Source organism: Plectropomus leopardus, chromosome 6, assembly GCF_026936395.1.
Source record: "Plectropomus leopardus strain MGB_pleo_1.0 chromosome 6, ASM2693639v1, whole genome shotgun sequence".
Lineage (NCBI taxonomy): Eukaryota > Metazoa > Chordata > Actinopteri > Perciformes > Serranidae > Plectropomus > Plectropomus leopardus.
In genome coordinates, this window is record NC_142181.1 from 17,412,976 (window position 1) to 17,433,513 (window position 20,538).

Below are 20,538 nucleotides of genomic sequence, written 5' to 3' on the forward strand. Positions count from 1 at the left end.
TGTAATTTTTTTGAGATATGTCAATGTAGTAAAAAAAGAAAGACAGAGAAAAAAAGAGCCCTGCTGTGATATCCTGCTGGGTAAAGTTGTTTAGAAATGAGAAAGTCAAATACACTTTTTACTTCCCGTCATATATTCTGAAAAATACAAGGTCTGAGTGTACAGTATTTACTCGTGTCACACACCTTTTTGCACATACTGATATGAATAATTTATTAATTCACATTTTACAGCCCACAATGACCAATGCATCCCACTTCATCAATTTAAAAGGACCACTCAACTAAAAATCCTTCCACCTGTGAAAAAGAATTATGCATCAGACGTTCTCTCAGTCTCTTCACACTTCCTTCTGTTTCTCTCCAAGTGAGTTATCAATATAATTGATTAAAATTAAGTCTTATTTGTACTTTTGGTCTCCATTCACTTGTTGGCAGCCCTCCATTTGTCCCACTGCTAAATACAAGTTCAGTAGTTCCTGTTGGCCAAATCTGTTCCCATCAAGGAACTGGACCAACTGAATGTCCTTCTGCTCAGGAGCCTCCAGGGTCCTCTAATCACTGAGCTCAGTCTCCTGGGGGTTCCCATGTTACAAAGAGCAGATCAATCTTGCTCCTTTAAAGATTTCACCAGGATTTGCTTTCAGTGAAAAGCATAGAGCAGGAGAAGGATGGTGCAGACGCCGATCACTGTGCCAAGGATGAGGGAGTCCCTTCTCTTCCGCAGGTTGATTCGCTGGATAAGATTGTTGATGGTTGGGAAACGGTCTGGGAGAGTCACAAGTTAAGAAAGATCACAACTAATTTCCTGAACAAAAACATCCTACACTGAAAAGCATCTGGCGAAAACCTTCCTGAGTGTGAAACACTCAACATCTCAGGATTTGAATTGGAGATGTAAAGAAGCTGAGTGCCAGTATAAACTAACAATGTGCATTGCTGAAGCTCCCCTTCTGCTGTAGCCCTTTACTATGACCTCCTGCATATTTGACCCCTAAAAAAATCAAAGGACAATTTGGGAGAATGACCCAGCCGCTTCCTGGTACATTCCTATAAATCTTGACAACAAAGAGCCACTCTCCATCACTGAAAAGAAATATGTGAGCATTGATTTCTGAAGGAACAGTGGTGATTTCATACTGGCAACCTTTCTTCTATTTGGTGCCCCCCACACAACCATGCACATACACGGCATAAAGGATACTGGCCAGCGTGTTGACCCGGCTCTGTATGGATTTCAGCATTCCCCTTTGGGAGGTCATATTCTCCTTGGTTGCCATGGCAATACTACAGAAACAGAGAGAAAAATAAGTTAAGAAGTGCTAATATAATGCATGTGGTTGCAGTCATTACTGCTGTAAAGTGACTTTGACTGTCATGCATGATTAGAAATTAATTTTTTTTGAGAAATGAGCTTCCAGTTTAAAGGACAAGAGGTGGTGGAGTTTGATGTTACAAAGGGAAGCAAAAGAACCACTTAAAATATGTCTTTTGAAGAAAAATAAAAGCAGAAAATGCTCCATCACCAAAAATCAATCTCTAGTACCCCATCTAGAGGCAAAACAATATTTTCCTCTGTGTTTTGGCATCTTTACCACACACAGAGTTTTAGGTTAATAAAACTGAGTTTTTAAAAAATCCTCTATGGAGCAGGTTTGTCAAAATTCCTGTTACTTTGTATCCGTGTGGATGAGTAAGACTGAGCGTTTGGGAAACGACAGTCATTTTCTCAATTTGCCAATGCTCATTTTTGCTTTGTGTAATGAGCATGAGCCTGACTAAAACCATAACAACAGTAGACTATCAGCTCAGGTTTTGTCAATACTGCTTTGTCTAATGACTACTTTAAGCCCAGGCCACAGGATGCATGAGCAGCGCATTAGCAGCGCAGAACCTGTTGTTTGTTGTTTTTTTTCGGGCACCCATGTAACAGGTTAGAGCAGCAAGCTGCTCAGGTGCGGCGTAGCTGCTGCTCAGCTGCAGCACATCTAGAGATTCAGACTCTTGAGTGTCACATCTGAATACAGCAAGTCCAAATCTGCTAATTAAATAAACATCAATTAGGATATTAATCAAATATTTGCCTGCTGAAAGAAGTTATATGTGTTGTCGCCTATTTGACTCCGTCTAATACACATTCATGCTCACACATGGGGCTGTGACAGTTTGCAAATCTTTATATCCTCCTGAGCAAAGATTAAAAACGGACATTTAGCAACCGCACGCGTGTAGGCACCTTTTCATGCTCAGAAGGGAAGGGAATCATTCTGAGGTGAAACTATCACGCTCTATCATGTTCTTCTTAGGTGCCTACAGTATGTGTGTGAGCCACCTTGGCTTGTAGAAGGAAGGTATAGAGTTGCTGTGATATTGTAGCTCTCTTGCTGTCAAACTTGGCCCTCAGCAACTTTCAGTGCAGGAAAGTGCAGCTGGGCAGTTGGCAGGAAAAGTTTCAGGCTCTATGTTTGTCTTCTGTGGCATCTGTTACACACAATAATCAATGGCAGCTACTGAGCCCTCATTTGAGCCCTCCACAGTGGGAGTATTTGAGTTAAAGAGTCAGCTCCCCCTAAACCACCTGACAACGTAAAAATACTGAGTATAATGTTAATATGGTAAAAACAGTTGGTATAGCAGCATTCTGTAAAAGCAGGGCTGGAACCAGTAAGCACCGGCCACAGGGGACAAACTCCTCCCAGCCCAGAGTGACAGAGTCCCAGAGGAGGCAGGTCAAAACAAAATAAATGAAATCATCACAGTTGTTTACTCTTGGCTGGTAAAGCTGATGTGCAGCAGGCCTATGGAGACTATGTGTGTGCATGTGTGTGTGGGAGGGTGAGGGCATGGCATCTCCTGACAGTCCGCAGTCTTGGCCTGGAGCAGTGTTTTGGGGATCGTGTTCTCCTCAGTCAGGGAGAAACACTTTGCTGACTCCAGCAACCTCAACGGGCCTTTATGTCAATGTTAACCAGCTCATGAAAATCAGAGCTGGAGGATAAAGATCCCCACACACACACACACACACACACACACACAAACACTATATGATCAGTCAGTGGTCAAAAGTGGTCTTCTCAAAGTTATCAATTATCATGTCAGATGAAGTCAGTTTTATTTCCAAAATTCAAAATCAAGAAACAATCAATCTGCCTCAAAGGGCTTTACAATCTGTTTGACATTTGACACATGAAAAAAAGCTTATTCTGTAAAAATGCCTGTCTAAGCATTTGTTTCAAGGTTGTTTTTGTCATGATTTGCACCACGGGGAAATGGAAATTAGGGTCTGAGCTGTCAAAAAGGGCACAGGAAGAGGGCACTCCACAGACATTAATGGTAATGTGAAAAGTTTTCTGCGTGCTTCTCTTTTTTTAATCACCTAATAAAGTAAAAACAGGAAGCAGGGCCACAGTGTAAGATTTAGGGGCATTTATTGGCAGACATGGTATATAATATTCATAATTATGTTTTTATTAGTTTATAATCACCTGGAAATAAGAACTGATGTGCTTTTGTTACTGTGAGCCATTTATATCCGCACACAGAGCTGGTCTTCTTCCACAGAGTCCGTCATGTTGTTTCTACAGTAGCCCAGAACGGACAAACCAAACACTGGCCCTAGATAGTGCCATTCACATTTTCGTATTTATTGCCTCAGTCACCATAGTTTTCCTACACGCTTCTAAGTTTCGCTTCTGCAACCTCATTACTAGATGCCACTAAATCCTGCACACTAGATCTTTAACTTGTGCTCAAAATGCAGATAGAGAGATATCTGAATTAGACCATTTTATTCATGATCAAATGAGAAAATAAGTATTTGAGAATTACCTAATTAGACACGACATAGCACAATTAGCATACAAAATAAACAAATTAAAGGAAAAAAAGTTGGTTTTAGCACAGAGAAGGGCTGTAGAAAATAATGCTATGGGTTGTGTGAAAACGAGCAATTTACAGCATGGAAACAAAAAACACACAGCATCATCACCATTTCAGAGACAAAATCCACCAATCAGACCGCTGTCCCAGCCAATCCTTAGGTAAGCATGGTTTACGAGATGTAAGGACTGGAAATAGAAAAGGCAACGCTGGAAGAGGACCAGGGGAGAGAGATGACAGAAACAGTGTGGGGGGTGGGGGGGTGGGGAGGGGGGTAAATCCTGAGCAACATATTCGTCATTTGAGCAGGTCTGCTGGGAGGGAAAGGAGCCGGGACTAGTGAAAGATGGATGGTAACTATAAATCAGTGAAGTGGGAGGCCCGATTCTGGGCACGTGCCATTCCTGTTCATTTATACACTCATGATAACATAGGACCTGCAGCTGGCACACTTGCAAGACTTTGATGTGCATGAAACTCTTCCAGTTGAATCATCAGTACAAACAATCGGCAACGGCACGCAAAAGTTAACTGATTACACATAAAACCTTTTGGGGAAGAAGTCAGCTATAACTCTTCAGGAGCACTAGTGCTGTGATGAGGTCAACATCATCAACGCTGAAGTTTTCTTCATTTGAACCGATGTAATAAATTGAAAATGCTCTACTTTGGCTCTAAAGCTGCCACTCTGTCTGCAGTCACTGTTCTTTATCCTCAACAACGTCCTGTCCACGGCACTATCTGACTGGCAACATGTCACGAGTAACAGCCTGTCAACACTGACATCTGCTAAGAGGACAGATTTATTTTTTGTTAATGTATTAATTTCCTTACTCAGCGTTAGCATTTTTAACCATAGTAGATATAGTGGCTGCTTCGGGATAAAGCACAATAACAAGAAGGCTGCACATGCTGAGGCTTTTGAGTCACATGCAGCAGTATATAAAACAATGGAGAAGAAGGTGGAAGGTGTCACATTATGCAAATATATATCTTCCCATATCTGAAGGAGAGAAAGCCTTACCTTATTGTGTCATCCATCAGTCGGTCCGAACTACAGACAAAGATTAGGAGAGGAGAGAGGGGAGAAAAAGATAAAGACACTGGTTAGATATTGCTAAGAGGCACTGAAGCAAAACATAAAATGGTTATTAAAAAAAAATAAATTAGTGTGGGCAATTATTGGTACCAGTTTCAAATTGACAGTGATCGATACTGAATTCTGATCACATTACTTGGTAACATTGAACTGGAATATTCTTGTTTTTTTCCTCTCTCAATCAATCTGAGCAACTCCCACATAGAGACTGTCCGACCAGTCTGGCAGTAAACAGCATAACACAATTTAAATCTTCCCATTAATTCCAGTGTGGTCACGTCTTTCTTTGTTGTTAAACTCCTTTGCTTGTGCTGATTCTCACAAACATCATAAAGTCATATTTGTAAAAATGTTGTGTGGACAATCAACAGTTTTAAACGGTAGTTTATCTCTCCTTATGGATGATTCCCACAATGACAGGCAGCCTGGACTAAGCAGACCCAGAGAGGAATTCGCCGTACGGATCCTGGAGCTTCTGCATAGCTACACTTAAGAGGGGGTGTCAGATGCTTGCTTTTGTCCTACAGAGGATACTGGAAGGCAAATACGCACACGCCACACACACACACACACACACACACACACACACACACACACACACACACACACACACACACACACACACACACACACACACACACACACACACACACACACACACACACACACACACACACAAACCTCTAATGTTGTAACACCAGTTTCATGTCTCGGGTTGCTCATAAACAACAATGCTCTCAGTCGTTTATTCCCTAATTGGAATCAATTTGGATAATGTTTCAGAGAACTAAAGTAAACCAAACAAACAAAACTGCTGGGATTGTATTTCATAGCTCAGCATCAATTCAACCTCCCTTCAGCAACTCCACATCCTCCTCGTCAAGCTCCATATGTGGTTTCTGTTAAGCTCTTAGCATCCTTATGTATCCAACCAAAGTTACAGGAGGAGAGGGAAGGTCTCTCAAAGACTCCTGTCGAAGCGCAACCATCTTCTACCTTTATCTAAATCTTTTCTTTATACCCTTACTTGACAATATCAAGGTTCATTATTAGGGATGTCTAGGGCTTTACCCAACTCTGTGTTGATGATTGTAGTTTTTCTCTTATAAAGTTTTGAATGAGGCTCAGCGGTTGTGGATTACACTGCACGACTTGTGTGAGAGTTTCAGGTGATGACTTCAATTCATTAAGAATTTTTCTTGTTTTTGGATTCTTCGTTCACTGGAGGCATGTGAGGAAAAATGTTTTCTTCACAAATTCAGCGTGACTGGGGCGAGTAACTAATATACAAGTGGTCATTTACGGGTCGAGGTATTTCTTTAAACTGATCCCTGTCCTGTACACCTGTTCCAAATGTTTGCAACCTTCATATATTCTGACTGACCTCTTGTTACTTTGGCCTTGAGAGACATGCCACTTTTTATCACATAATTTCAGGTGAGATTTGAATAAAAAATGGAAGCATCCTTAAAGAGAAAGATGGATGAGTTAGTTTGTAGGTCTCCTTACATTCAATGTGATGCCCCATCTCTGCCCTGCAGCTGTTTTTTTTTTTTAATTAAGTAAAGGGAAAACATATCATGTGGCTCTGCATGTGTACATGCATGTGTTTTTAAGTGTGTGTGCTGAGCTAACAGTTTTTTTCATCCAACAGATGCTGGTCAGGCCTAAAAGGAGTTTCAAAGATCCAGTTGATCAAAAATGATGAATTCAAGGAGAACGCAATAATATTAAAGAAAAGCTAGTTCATTATTAAAGAAGGAGCACTGCAAAGCTCATTCACACAGACCAGAGATTATATAGTAGCATGTGCAAAACCAAGCAATACAATCAAGATATTTGAACTTCAGTTGTTTGTGGGCCACACAAGTGACCGTGTTTAGGTCGCTTATGTGGTAAAGTATTGATCAACTGATTCCTCAGAGGACAGACCGTTTTCTGGGTGATATATTGGTGTAATCATTGAGATTGGTCTTGCTAATTACCCGTAATATTAGGGTCCTGTTCTTGCTCATGGGCCAAACAGGAATAACATCAACCAGTAAATGTTTTATTTGTTGGGTTTAATTGCTTTAATCCCAAGAATGTTGCCCGTAAGACTGGACACTAATTTTCACCACACGGTTACAGTGCGGGCTGGACAGCCCTCTGTTAATGGATCACAGCTCTGCACACAAGCGCCAAAGTGCTATTTGACAGCAGTTTGTAATATATCCATTGCCTTTGTCACACTGAAATTGAGTCATTCACAGGAATCGAATCATTTGGTGAAATGGTAAATGGCACATCATTAAGAATGAAGGCTGGCAGGTGGGTGCAGCAAAGAATATTTCAAGTATGGGTAGTTGCGATGCAAAGCACACTGGAGTCTTACAAAAACCAGGCCAGCAACAACTATTCTTTAGTCTTAGAGGTTCTGTATGCAATAGGGTTGCAAAGTTATGAGATTTTCAGAGTATAATAGCCAAAATATCACGGTATCACAGTGTTACAGAATTATTATTTTCAGTTACAAAGACCCATTTTGGGATTAAAACAGATTGTTTTATTATTATTACTGAGACCTGAAATTGTTTTTGATGCAAGCATCTGCAAAGAGTCTCCCTTTTTGAAAATAACCAAAAAAAAGACGAGAATCTGCATCCATTTCTTTCTTGTTTTTTTCTTTTAAATCCAGTATGCCACAGTATACCTTGAAACCGGTATACAGTTGCAACCCTAGTATGTGACATTTAGAGCATTAATATAACATTGCTGCATACCACTATTTGCTCTTTACAGATATAATGGAGTAATGGCGTTGTGAGCAGAGAATGAAGTCACACTCCCTCTGAGTGTTGAAATTTAAGCTTGCTGGCACCGGCTAGCTCATCACCGGCATTTTGCACTGCGCTCTTATGGTGGTTAGTGCTAATGTCCAGGCTGTGTCATAGCATAAGCACAGCTCCCACCCTCCAGTTCTCCTCTAATTAACACTGTTACATCTGAGGGCTGTTTAATGTTGCTCATGGAGCTAGCACCATTAGCTGCTAGCCACTGGCTCAGCCACCTTCATGTTGAGAACTGTGTCCAGACACCTCATTTGATCTGAATTTTGCCTTTTAAAGGTGAAACATTAGGACTCAGTAGTGTCTAGATGTGACGCTGCAAAACTGACACGTCTCACGTGTGCCAAATGTGAAGATAAGAACGGTGGCCGACCTGCAAAAAATGCAACTGGCCTCATCTATAGCCAGTGTTTGATTTGTCCGTTCTGGGCTACTGTAGAAACGTGGTGGTGCAACATGGCGATCTTCGTAAATGAGGACCTGCTCCTTGTGTAGATATAAATGGCTCCCTCTATGGTAACAAAAACACAACTATTCCTATTTGAATATAAATATCTAATACCATTTCTACCAATTGATTACCCCTAAATCCTACACACTGGGCCTTTAAAAAAAACTTTCTTTCTAGGCCTATTTGATTATTAAGCAAATAAGATCTATCAGTGCAGGCTGTATGTCTGAAACAGAAAACCCCCAAAACTTATGACAGTAGAATGTTGTCAGGCGTATGACCGAGCCGCATGACCCCAGTCTTAAATAATGGAAGAAAAAACACGAGGGACATACAAAGGACTGACAGAAAAAACTAAACCTTTAACTTGTCTGTCTGCCGGGAGTGTTCACCATATAAATCATGAGCTGAGGAGCACAAGAGAGGAGGGCTGAGAGGCTGTGAGCTGAGGTAAGCCTTGATTTATAGAGTTTTTTATATGCAGAGATGAGATGGGGCAAAAGATTTACGTTCTGTTTCCTTCATCATCAAGCCGCAGCTGTAGTGGTGAGGTTGACTGTGCAATCACATTTTTATATATGTGGCCTCTGTGGTTTCAGCTTTGAGTGGGTTCCTTCCGTTTTCCCCTGGTCAGCGGCATTTTGCTGCAGTCATTACATCGCTCATTAGCTCCTAGCTAATTGCCCTTACCAGTGTGATGTATCAATCCACTCTCACCCACATGCTTCCTTGCCCTCTCTTGTCATTCATGCACAAAAACATAGAAATACGCAGACTGCTTATTACTCACATGCCTAAATCCATCTTTTTGTTTGCATTTGGAATGATCAATGGTCAAAAGAATTGTGCCTGTATTGGCTGTATTATGCAGGTACCATTCAAAGACTAAAAGAGTACAAAGATTAATAGATAATCAGAATGATAATAGATTTGTTTTTTGTTGACTCATCAAATATTTGATTATTGAAGTGGTATCCTGAAAGGAAAAACTTCGCAGGAACCGTCTGAGAGTTATGCTCAGTCAGGTTGGCTTTCAGAACAATATGAAGCAACTAATACAATCAGCCAGGTAAACTGAAACATTAATTACTTTGCCTCGGAAACAGTCCAGTGAATCTTGGCAGCAGTCACAAAGAGCAAACTGCATCAGCAGAGAGGAAAGTGGTCACAAATCAAAGCTCAGAGCTACATACTCAGCACAGCGCACAGACGGTGAGATTCACAGACATGATTTTTACAGTAACGCTGCCATTCACAAACTTTGGCCAATTAATACAGGAATCCGGTTAATGCTGGGAATCTGTAGGGACATGGGATTTCTTTTTTTGGATGCAACATTTTGAAAAAAGACTGGCAGACACTTTGAAATCACCTGCCATTTCTATGTACTAGTGTGAGCACACAATTAAAAATAGCAGGAAAACAAATCTAAAAACCTGCATAGTGATATTGTTTAAGCAGTATTACTTGTCTGTTGTATCAAAAAACAATGTGTAACAACTGCTACCATCTACTCCGTTTTTGTCGTAGGACAGCTGGTGGGGCCTGGCCCCACACATCGGCCCTCTTATCAGTCTAACATACAAACCAGGAAAGAATACACTTATGAATAGTGTCTACGCATGATTCATGAAATGCTCTTGTCTCATTAATCACACTGTGGGAATGATGAATGTTGCCACTGAAAACAATCGTCATTTAACTATCCCGCCCCAATATACAGTTGAGGGGCCTTGCGCCCAGAGTTCACGACACAAACCCTTTTTCCACAGCCATTGGCTGGTTCGGCTTGGTTTGAATTGGTTTGGCCCATCAGCCCAGCTCTGCAGAGATTTGCGCCTCCATTACCACAGGACTACCCACTTGGGGGTGTGTCTTTAATTGATGACAGCTTGTTTTGAGTGATGATGTGTAAAAGCAGTTGGCTGATCCATAACTAAAGATCCCCCATTATTTTTGCTACAAGTGTTTTTCATCATATATTGAAAAAAAGACCCTAATAAACTTGCGCTAATTCAGTGAGAAATATATTAAGTTTCCTATATATTTTTCACAATAAATGTCCATCTGCATTTTGTTATGTAAAAGCTTTTATTGTGAAGCACCAAAATAAGGAAATGTTGGGTTTGCAGCATCACTTAACAGAAAGTGAAACAGCAAAATAAAGCAGATATCTCAAGTAAAAATAGAATAAACTACAAAACCACAGTGATTCAGTTAGATGCTACAAATTTACTGAAAGCTGAACACAAAGACTTTTAAAAACACCTTTCCCTCTGGTTTCCTACACTGACAGAGGTGAGAGCATGTTTAAACTGACAAAGGAAGCACAAATCTACGCAACATGGTTTGACTTGGCACGTCCAAAGATGGTAATGAAAAAGTCCCAATAAAGAAGCATAATATGGCCAGAAAGAGAAACTCCTCTGAGCTAGAAATGGAAACGCTGATGTTACAGGTGCAATTTAATTTTGTAGGCTTTAATAAAATATATTCCCTAAAAGGCTATACATTTTTGAGTGATTAATATGTGGCTGCAAATACTTAGTTGCCACTCAGAAAAAGGTCTATAACGATTCTCAAACTAAGCCAGATTTACTCTGCTGCACTGCAAGTCCAAGCTGATTCAAACTGGCACACACATGTTGATGCCCAACATAAGATTTGATCATAGCCTCCACTAACATCCACATTGTTAAATGCCTAGATGTGTGTGTAAATGACTGTATGGCCAGTTTTTTATTATACGTTTGTTGTAAATAAGGGCCGATATGACTGGAGAGCAGTGATATACCTGTGATGACGTTGAATATTTTCCTTCTCAGAGAGAGAGAGAGAGTATTTTTCAAATGGGAGACTCTTGGGCAAAAACTACACCAAGCGTCCGAAGCACAATCAGCGCATCCCAGCGAGCAGCAAAACACTTCAAAGCCACTGGAATCAATTAAGCAAAAAAAGGTGTCTCCTTTTCACGACAAAGTGGAATCAAATGGTCCACGATCTGAATCCTTATTACGTATTTACAGGAAAACACATGTAAGATAGATCATAATGGACTGAGCTGGTGAGCTAACCAGCTGGACATGGTTGATGCACTCCATAGAAGCAGTCTCATTGAGATGCTTGTATGCAGTTTTTTTTCTCACAGCTTATCTTAAGAAGCAAAGCACAGAAATGTACTGATCCAAAATGCTCAAGACATTTCTCACATTGTTGGTGGGAAACCTCTGACTGAACCTTTGAACTGATTTAGATCTCTTTGGTGAGCAAGAGAGCAGTGTGGCAGTTTATCCCAAATCTTCAGAGCTTTCCTCCACTGATAACATTAGCACATCAGAAAGCTGGCGGCTCAGATCAAACTCATTAAGATGGGCAACAGGCCACACAGACTAAAAGCAAGGGTCCCAAACTAGGGGACAAGAAGAGACAGGGAAACAGAGAAAAAGAGAGTAAAAACAAAAAGTAAGCTGTAGCAACTGGCCGCTGTAGCAGGTAAATATTTTGTTTACAATTTCGACGATAAAGCACTGATAAACACCTATAATTTTAGATTTCAGTTAAATGAGTCTTTTCATCGCCTCGTGATGCACCACACACAACACAGTTTCAAATTACACTGTTTTTAGAAGATATTACATTTTGTTACGTGTGCGACCTCTCAGAAAGTGAGGCAGATTGGAGAAGAGGACAGGGTTATATTGGCCATCAGGGTTCTGGAAGTAAAAGTCTGAGTTATTTTTCCCATAAATATGTGCTTTTCCTAGCTGTTTGAGCATTTCAATTATTTGGATGGGAAATAAACTGCTTTCCTACTGAACTGAAAAAGGTCTGGTTTATTGGGGGAAAAGAGGGTGCAAGACTGAATACATATCGACATTAGGAGTTAAGTTCACCAAAATACCTGAGACCTGTAATTATAAAAATTCATGTATGGTACTTTCAGTCAATTACATTTCTATGATGAATCTGTTGAACAAAGTATTTTCTGTTGGTGGCAAGTAAATGCAGAAACAGACCATTATATTCAAACAAATGTGCATCAATGTGAAATGTAAATTTGCTCTGGCACCATTGCTGTGTCAAAAAAATCCTCTGTTCGACAGGAAGTCCTTATCAGAGTGACCACTACCATTAGAGCTGATACAACATGAACTTTTAATGGACCTGCCCCTCCCTCCTTCTAGTTTATTCATGAACACTGACCTTTATGGCAGGGAGAGATGGAAAGAGGGTGGAGAACGAGACAGAGATAAGGCGGACTAAAAGATGACATAAATGTCGGCAGCACTTAAAGTAGCAACTAGCTGTAATAACTTAACAGCATCAAGTTCAAGTTACCTAACAATATTACAAACATGTAACCGATTAATGGTTAACCCCTGAGAATATTTTAGACAGGTCATGCATGTCGGTTGGCTTGTTAAGTTTTCTTCTCTTCAGTTTTATGCCCTGCGCTACTCAGGTTGAGGTAGTGCACTGCTCAGGGTGATTACTGCAAGTAAAGCCATCCCAACCCATAGGCATTGCACAGAATAAGTGGCTCAATTTTAAGCTGCAAATCCCCTTTAACTGTTAGCTCTACTAGCACTGTTAGCAGTGAGTGTGTTTACATGGACATGATGAATAAACCGTTTATAATCAAGTTTTTAATAGGGATGCATGATAATATCGTCACGTTGTCGGTATCTGCAGATATTGGCTTTAAAATGAAATATTGAAGTCAACCAACATGCTGATTTCTGCTGATATCACAAACCTATATATATATAATTTTTTGTTAGCTGATAAGTTGAGCATGTGCAAAACATCAACCCTAAGTTGAAGGATTTTTCTTATTTTGAACTATGAATGAAAACCCTGAAAAGCATTGTATTTTATGTCTCCTTCTGCTGGTGGGCCATAAAGATAAGAGTATGCATAATATAATGTTAATTCCACAACAGAAGAGACTTGAAGATCACCAATTAAGTGGTGAAAAATGTGGATATATCAAAACAGTATCGGTTATCAGCCAAATGAGTTGCTATATATCGTTATATTGCATATCGGCAATATCATGCATCCCTAGGGATGTATAGTGGAATATGGATAACTGTATTTCTCTGTGCTCATTTACATACTTTATCACAAATATGATCATGTGCGGGATAAGCCTCATTAACTGGTCATTCATGTTTCTATGTATTTTCTAACATAGTTAACAACACTAAAGGGGGTTTGTGGCTCAAAATGAAGCAACTTACTGAGTAGGGTGGCAATGTTATTTGCGCTTTGTTTTTTGTCCTTAAAAATTAACTGGCGAGTTCACAGTTATTGGGTGTCAGGCTATCGAAATCAAACCAGCCTGTATACTGTTGCTATCCACCTGGTATAATCTCAGCACATTGTAGTGAGCTGTGGTGGCAAATTGAAAACGTTGAACCATCTTAAACTCTGAAACGCAGCACCAAATAGCTGTGTATGTACGCTACAGCAGCAGCTGCACCCCCCCATCCTTGCTGCCCCTGCCAATGTTGGCAGCAGCCGCTCGCTGTCTGAAAGCACCTAAAGTGTCGCTCTTATTTACCACCGTCTCCTGCACTGACAGCTTTTCAAACATAATGTATAAGCTGGTCTGACTGATTAGGAACTAGACAAGCTTCATCACTACAAGCAAAAACTTTGTGGCGGTTATCTTAAAAATTAATATGGGCATGCCCGTCTTATGAGGTTTTGTTGAGAATGAATGCAGGCTGGCAGACACCCCACCTCCTGCAGTAATTTGTAGATTAACTGGAAGGGATTTGTTTTCTTTTCTCTTTGGGAAGTGATTAGTCTTAGCTGATCAGTTTGGCAATGCTGGTACCACCATCACTTGCCAGTATCTTATAGTCTCAAATTTATATTGATCATACATTACATCATCCACCCTAAAAGCCTTGTAGAGACAGAAAAGATGAATACTCATGTTGGCTCACTTGCCTCAGGTAAAAAGCCAAGGGCACAAACAGGGTTTTATCACAAGCTGAGCTGCGAAATGACTCCACAGACACTTAACAGTCTAAAAAAACATCTAAAAAAAAAACTTTCTGTATCCTGTAAGTTCACATAAGGGACACCTCGTTATTCAAAACACTGTCTTTCATGAAGAGAGAGCATCACAGACTGTCAGGGAGCATGACAAATGATAAAGAGCATCTTAACTCAAATCTCTCATCTTTATTGAATATCCATTCTCTGCCTTCAGTGAGGCTTCAGACCATTTCTCTGGCTGCTAACACATTTTAGTCCTTTTCTCTGAAGGCCCTCTTTCCTGTTTTATGGCCCTAATAGGATCAATCAAGCGTAACTCGATCCTCATCTCCAATCTGCTCCTTCCACTGCCATCTTTGTCAATGGTCTGGGGAAGCCCTACAATATGGGTTGTGGTTTAATAAGATAATTTCATTAACAGGATCCCGATCAATTGCACTAGATTGGCACGAGGGCTTGACTGTTGGGAATGCAATTGGCTGCAGGAAGTCGGAGGAGGTTAAACACAATGTGTCGGCAGCCAATACTGTTCTCATTTCATGTTGCTAAGATTATTTCTTAATCAGTATTCTGTTTCACTATTTGGAGCCCAGTTTGAATTAATAAGGAAAGAGATGATCTTATCTTCCCTTCCTCTCTAAAGCTAGAATACAAGACACACAACAGATACAAGTAACAGCATGACTGATTTCTAAGGGCCGTTTTTTAAGCCCATTTCACAAGTTAATTTCTCGGATAACCTTTCAGGCACTGCGAGTGATCTTAACTATTCACACATGAGCTAGGAACATTTATGTCTTGTGCCTTTTCACACATGCTATGGTAATGCTGGAATAGATGGAGCAATGGACAGGCTGGCAGATGGTGGCAATGCAATATTTATGGAGGACAACCACCATAAAACTCAACAAATGAAGAAGATGAGACATGGCCGGGTCTACATGCATGTGGCAGAGAATCATTTCTGTTTTTTTTTGTTGAACATTACAGCATCTCTAACTGTTACAGCCCGCGTTCAATTTCACCCTCTGCATGGACTGAGGGGCACTCCCTTCTCCCTTTCTTTTCAGGGAGACACTGTGTTGTTGTCCCTGAGTCGATCACTCCAGAGTTAACCCTGGTCGTCACACTGAGCAGCCGGGAAACAGGACACGAGGGACTTCTGTTGGTCCTGAGGAGCTGACATGAATTGTAAACTCTACATTCACTGCTGTTGGATAATTCACAGCTAAAAATCTCTTCTCTGCTTTGCTCCCTCACTTGTCTGATCTCACCACATTCATCATCACCTCTTTCTCTCTCTCTCTCTCCATCACGCATTCCCTACACGCATGCACACTCCCCTCACCAGTAGAGTCTAGTGATTGGTTTGCTTGCTCCATTTTTCATCAAAGAGATAAAATTATTTTTGTGTTTGTCCCTGTTGCAGTTTTTCTTTACAACACAGCTATACTGGCATTTTCCTGAAAATATACTGGGTCCTGAGGTGGGAAACTGGCATTACAGATTTCCCTGAATATCAGTCGCTGCTCCTGTACACGTGGCCCCATGCAGAAAATGTTCCTGAACATTTCAGGGATAAACTGCATGTGTGAAACGGGCTGTACTGACAGAACAAGAATAATGACTCTGTCTCTCTGCTACAGTACATGAATCCATTAAGGCGTTCATTTGGGTCTTTCCTCGTAGTGAGTATCAGATGAAATTTGAATATTTACGCTACTCTTAGAAACCCCTGTGGAGCTACACTGACAGAACTGCAATTAAACTTCGTCAATAAATTCTTCAGCTACATAGCTTGGTAAACCTCCTTCCTCAGAGTCCTGAACGTCAGTTCAGGGTTACAGTCAGTACTGAGTACTGATGTGACCACTCAACTCTTCTTCTTATACTGAACTACTGATGATAAAAAAAAAAAAAAGTTTAATTGGTGAACCCCTGTAACAAGTTCACCAACGCAGCGACAGACTTGTGGTGTTGGAGATGTGACTCTCTCTTCGTGCTGTGATGAGATTTGTCTTGCAATAACTGATCAGCTATACACTTCTGAATTAAATCCAAGACATGTTGTATCCACCCATCAACAATGGGTAACATGAAGCATTGATTACTGCACAATCATATTTTTCTGACCATATGCTACAGATACCTTGTTATGTTACTGCCACAAAGCACGGCAGTCGTTGTAGTGACAGGGATAAAAGGAACCAAAATGGCACTTAACACATTTTTCCTAAGTCATATTTGATCCCATTGAAAACAATGCAATTTCCAGCCATGAAATTAAAAGACAACTTGCAAGGGCCCTGAAAACTGCTACTGCTTAGCCCTAAAAAAATAAGCAATTTTTTTTCTATACATGCAATTACACGTGTTGCAGTCATCTGACACACTCACCCATTCAAATATACACAAATGTGCATTATACCCACAAACCCTCACACATGCACATACTGTATGTTAACAAAGGTATTACTGTCGAAAAAGCTGCCCTTTGACATGTTTCTTTTTTTTTTTGCTGCATCTAATTATCGAGATCTGGTGGGCCAAATGATCTGCTCTAACATCTCTGTGTCAGCCAAATTTTAAAAGACTCGCTTACATATGTAGAATGCACATAGAACAATAAAAAACCACATTAGTCTTCACCAAAAATCTTCAAACACTGCGGTGCCAGGCTATCGTGTTAGTTTTCTATTTATCTTATTACTGCACCGTGTTTCAAATGTGTTATGTTGTTGAATTCATCCCTTGTATATGAGTCACTCTATAAATCCCTGTTCATTTCACAAATTTAGAAACAAACATTAGCCATGCCATACCATACCATACCAGGTAAACCTGTTCTAAAATGAATTAAGAGGTATTTGTTGGGGAATAACTGAGGTATTATTCCTTTGGGAGGTTGAAAGAGGAAACAAACATTTAGCCACAGAGAGAATCAATCAGACTGCTTTGTATTTGCTGTGTTCAAATTATCTGATGGGATCCTCAAGCCTGGGCAATGTAAGAGGCTCTTCTGAGTTTTATCTGTGCTTTGGTTGAGTGCGTGTGCCCTGCTGACATTCAATTTTATTTTCCACACAGGGTGCCTCTCACACAGGTACACACATACAGATTTCACAAACTTTGCAACCCCATGCAGTTCTGCAGTGCTGAAGAGTCAGCCAAATGATCGTAGGACACTAATGAGGTTGCTGGCAGATCATGGTTTGACCTACTGTGTCAGTGAGAAAAGTGTGTCTAACTTTTTACAGCTTTAAGACACCAAATCATATAATAAAGCAGAACACATGTAAATCTAAATCTATATTTTCTTCACCAGCAAATTAAGTACAACAGAAAAGTTGTTTAAAATATCCTCTAGCCAGGAAAGCACTCACATCTAATCTACATTTTCTCTGTCGTAATTTATACAACAAACCTTAGATTAATGATTGCAACGTCATGAAAAAGTGGCTTTCCATCTACTAGAGAGTAAAAGCATGAAGAGATAAAGTGCCAACGGGTGCCAGAGCTTATCAAAGCAAGCATCCGTTAAAGCAATGATTTCTGGTGTTATTTCAAATGGCTTGGCTGCACCATCAAGATGAGTTATACTAGCTTTGATTTCTGGGAGATTAAGGTCATTGCTTCATCAAGAAAAGACTGTGTGGCTCTGGAAAATGGCATTTAAGATCTTCTTTGAACTGCTAGAATTGATATGCCAAAACTAACATACAAATATCTTTAAAAACATTGCTCCAAATGCAATTAAAAAGCTGGATTCTTAATTATTTCAAATACATATGACAGTTAATGGGAACTTACTTTCTCAGATGCTCATGCTCCTTTAGAAACAGCTCTGTTCTTCTGTTGTTGACCCCGGAGCCACTCTTGTATGTCCTGAAAAGAAAAGGCAGAGACACAGGTAAACAACGCAGTCATATAACCATATATGCTATTTGTGTAATGTGACACGACATTCAAAAACACTGAGAGAATAGCAGTTTTCAAAAACATAAAAAAGATCCAGAGCTCACTATCTTTGTTTAGGATCCTAACAGACTAAGCTGACAGTTAACTGACAGTTGACAGCCTTGAGCCTGAGCATCGGCTGTAGCTTTTTCAGTATGCCTGGCACAAATTATTCTCATCTGTTCACATCAGTAGGCCATCTGAATAGCAACCCATTTATTTATTCATCACCACCAACCAGGGTTCCTTCAGTTTAAGGCAAGTTAGATTTAAGACTGTTTAAGAATTTTTTTAATGCCACTTGGAATAAAATGAAAGCCTAACTTTAAAGTAACAAAATTTGGAGAAAAACGAGCACGAGCACAGTGTGCCAACGTAATAATCATCCGAAAGTACGCTCTGCTGTATATAGTTATATGGATTAAATAAAAAAATCATTCACACAGATGATTTTCAGCCACTGATGCAACATCAGAACAAAAAGTGATTCATAAATTCCTACCTGCAATATCTTAGCATTTTCAAGACTTCTGAAAGATTGACATAAGACATATTAATACCAATTAAAACTTTATTTTTAGATGAATGAATTCAATGCCTTTTAAGTCTTTTTAATGATCCGTTGGAACCCTGACCAACACTTTTTATTTCCCTATTTTCATCCACAGCCAAAAGACCACAGGGTAAAAATAGCTTGCTAGTTTGTCTTGTTTCTGTCGCTCTTTGAAGTCACCCATCCCACTGAACATTAGGGACCTATTAGTACAGTGAAAAATGTTGCTCACCTTAATGATGTGGTGGAGTTTCACACAATCAGCAAACAAGTGTGGCCTACAGCTCTTTATCTTATCAGCTCACTGTGACTACTTTATATTTTACTGTTCATTGCAATATTTAATCTAAGCCACTGACAAAAAGCAACGGTATAACTTCTGTGTAGACCCATTTTTATCAAACAGCAGTCGGCGCCAATCCCACTGCATTTACCGCTTTACAGTAAAAGCCCTCTTGTGGTTCACCGATGGAAAGCCTTTAATGTGAAGCAAGGAGCAGCAGCAGCAGGAAATACTTGGTTTGCATGAGCAGCAACTTAACGCAGCAAACACGGCACCAGCATGGTTGTAGTGGAGCAGATCAGAAATGGCTGGCTGAATGCAATGACAGGGTGGCACAGTAAGTAAGTTAGTAAGATTTGAGGGTTGGAGTGGTTGAGAAGAAGCATAAGGAACAGAGAGATCAGATAGGTAACTGGGGGCGAGGTCGTGCAGTGCATGTTTGGATCTTGAAGTTTATTCTGAAGTTTACAGGAAGCCAATAGAGGGATGCGATTGTGATTATTGTGATTATGACACAGTAAACTAATAGCATTGTACAGGTGTTCTATAATATCTGTTCATGGTTTAACCTTCATTTTACATAAATTCTCATGTAAATCAGCATCATATCAGTTTGCTGCTGGATATAAATATGCTGAGTGCACCTGACACCCTTAAACTACATCACCTAAATCAAAAACATCAGTCTAACAGTCAGACACACAGCAGCTTTCGGTGCAGATCTGTCAGACAGCCTATAGTCAGAGCTTCACATCTGTTCAGATGCTATTTTTAAGAATCCTCACATCCACTCAGGCTACTTACTGCAAGTCTTTATGTTATTAAATAGCCCCACTTAAAAAAAATCAAAACAGTCCTGTGTTAATATACAAGTAATTATGTTCATAATGAATGTATTTAGTCTCTATGACTGAAAAACATCACCATCAGCCACAACATGCAGTGCACTCTGTTAACAGAGTAAACCTTCAAATAAGACAAATACATTCGAAATTTCTGAAATTCAACAAAAATAAAAAGTTTATCTGAAACGTCAAACTGCTGAGTCAACATCTAAACCAATCAGCAGTTCGATCGGCTGAGACAAGCTTTTCACCATCACACCTGGGGTCTTGAAGTCAATGGAAAGCAACTAAGGCACCTGGCTCTAAAATCTGTGGCCGCCTCGTGAGATTATCGGCGTCCACTTTTGCATGACGCCGGAGAAAGTCGGGACGAGCTCGGACACAAATATAACTGGCATGCATTACACATCAGTGGCCGGTGATCGATTCTGCGCAGGGCTGGCTCAGCTCAAACGGAAAGGGCGTAGGAACTGCTTGGCCTTAACACTTCTTCTACTATTTTACACATTATCTATGTAAATTGTTTTGTTGATGACTGTGTCCTGTCTGCTAATGCTTATATCTTGTGCAGAACTTTTCCTTTCCTGCTAAGTTTTAGATTTTGTGTACATACTGTGTCTGCTGGCCAATTC

General features: G+C 40.2%; 1 protein-coding gene across 1 annotated transcript in view; it reads right to left on the reverse strand.

Annotated features, from left to right (window-relative positions):
- Positions 1-115: 115 nt before the first annotated feature.
- gosr1 (golgi SNAP receptor complex member 1) overlaps positions 116-20,538 on the reverse strand; it is a 30,029-nt gene continuing 9,606 nt past the window's right edge. Inside the window, exons 6-9 of the mRNA XM_042486688.2 lie at positions 18,079-18,153; positions 4,903-4,932; positions 1,204-1,286; positions 116-767 (exon numbers count right to left, since the gene is read on the reverse strand). Coding sequence (XP_042342622.1) covers positions 643-767; positions 1,204-1,286; positions 4,903-4,932; positions 18,079-18,153 — 313 coding nt within the window. The 3' untranslated portion in view covers positions 116-642. The remainder of the gene's footprint in view (positions 768-1,203; positions 1,287-4,902; positions 4,933-18,078; positions 18,154-20,538) is intronic.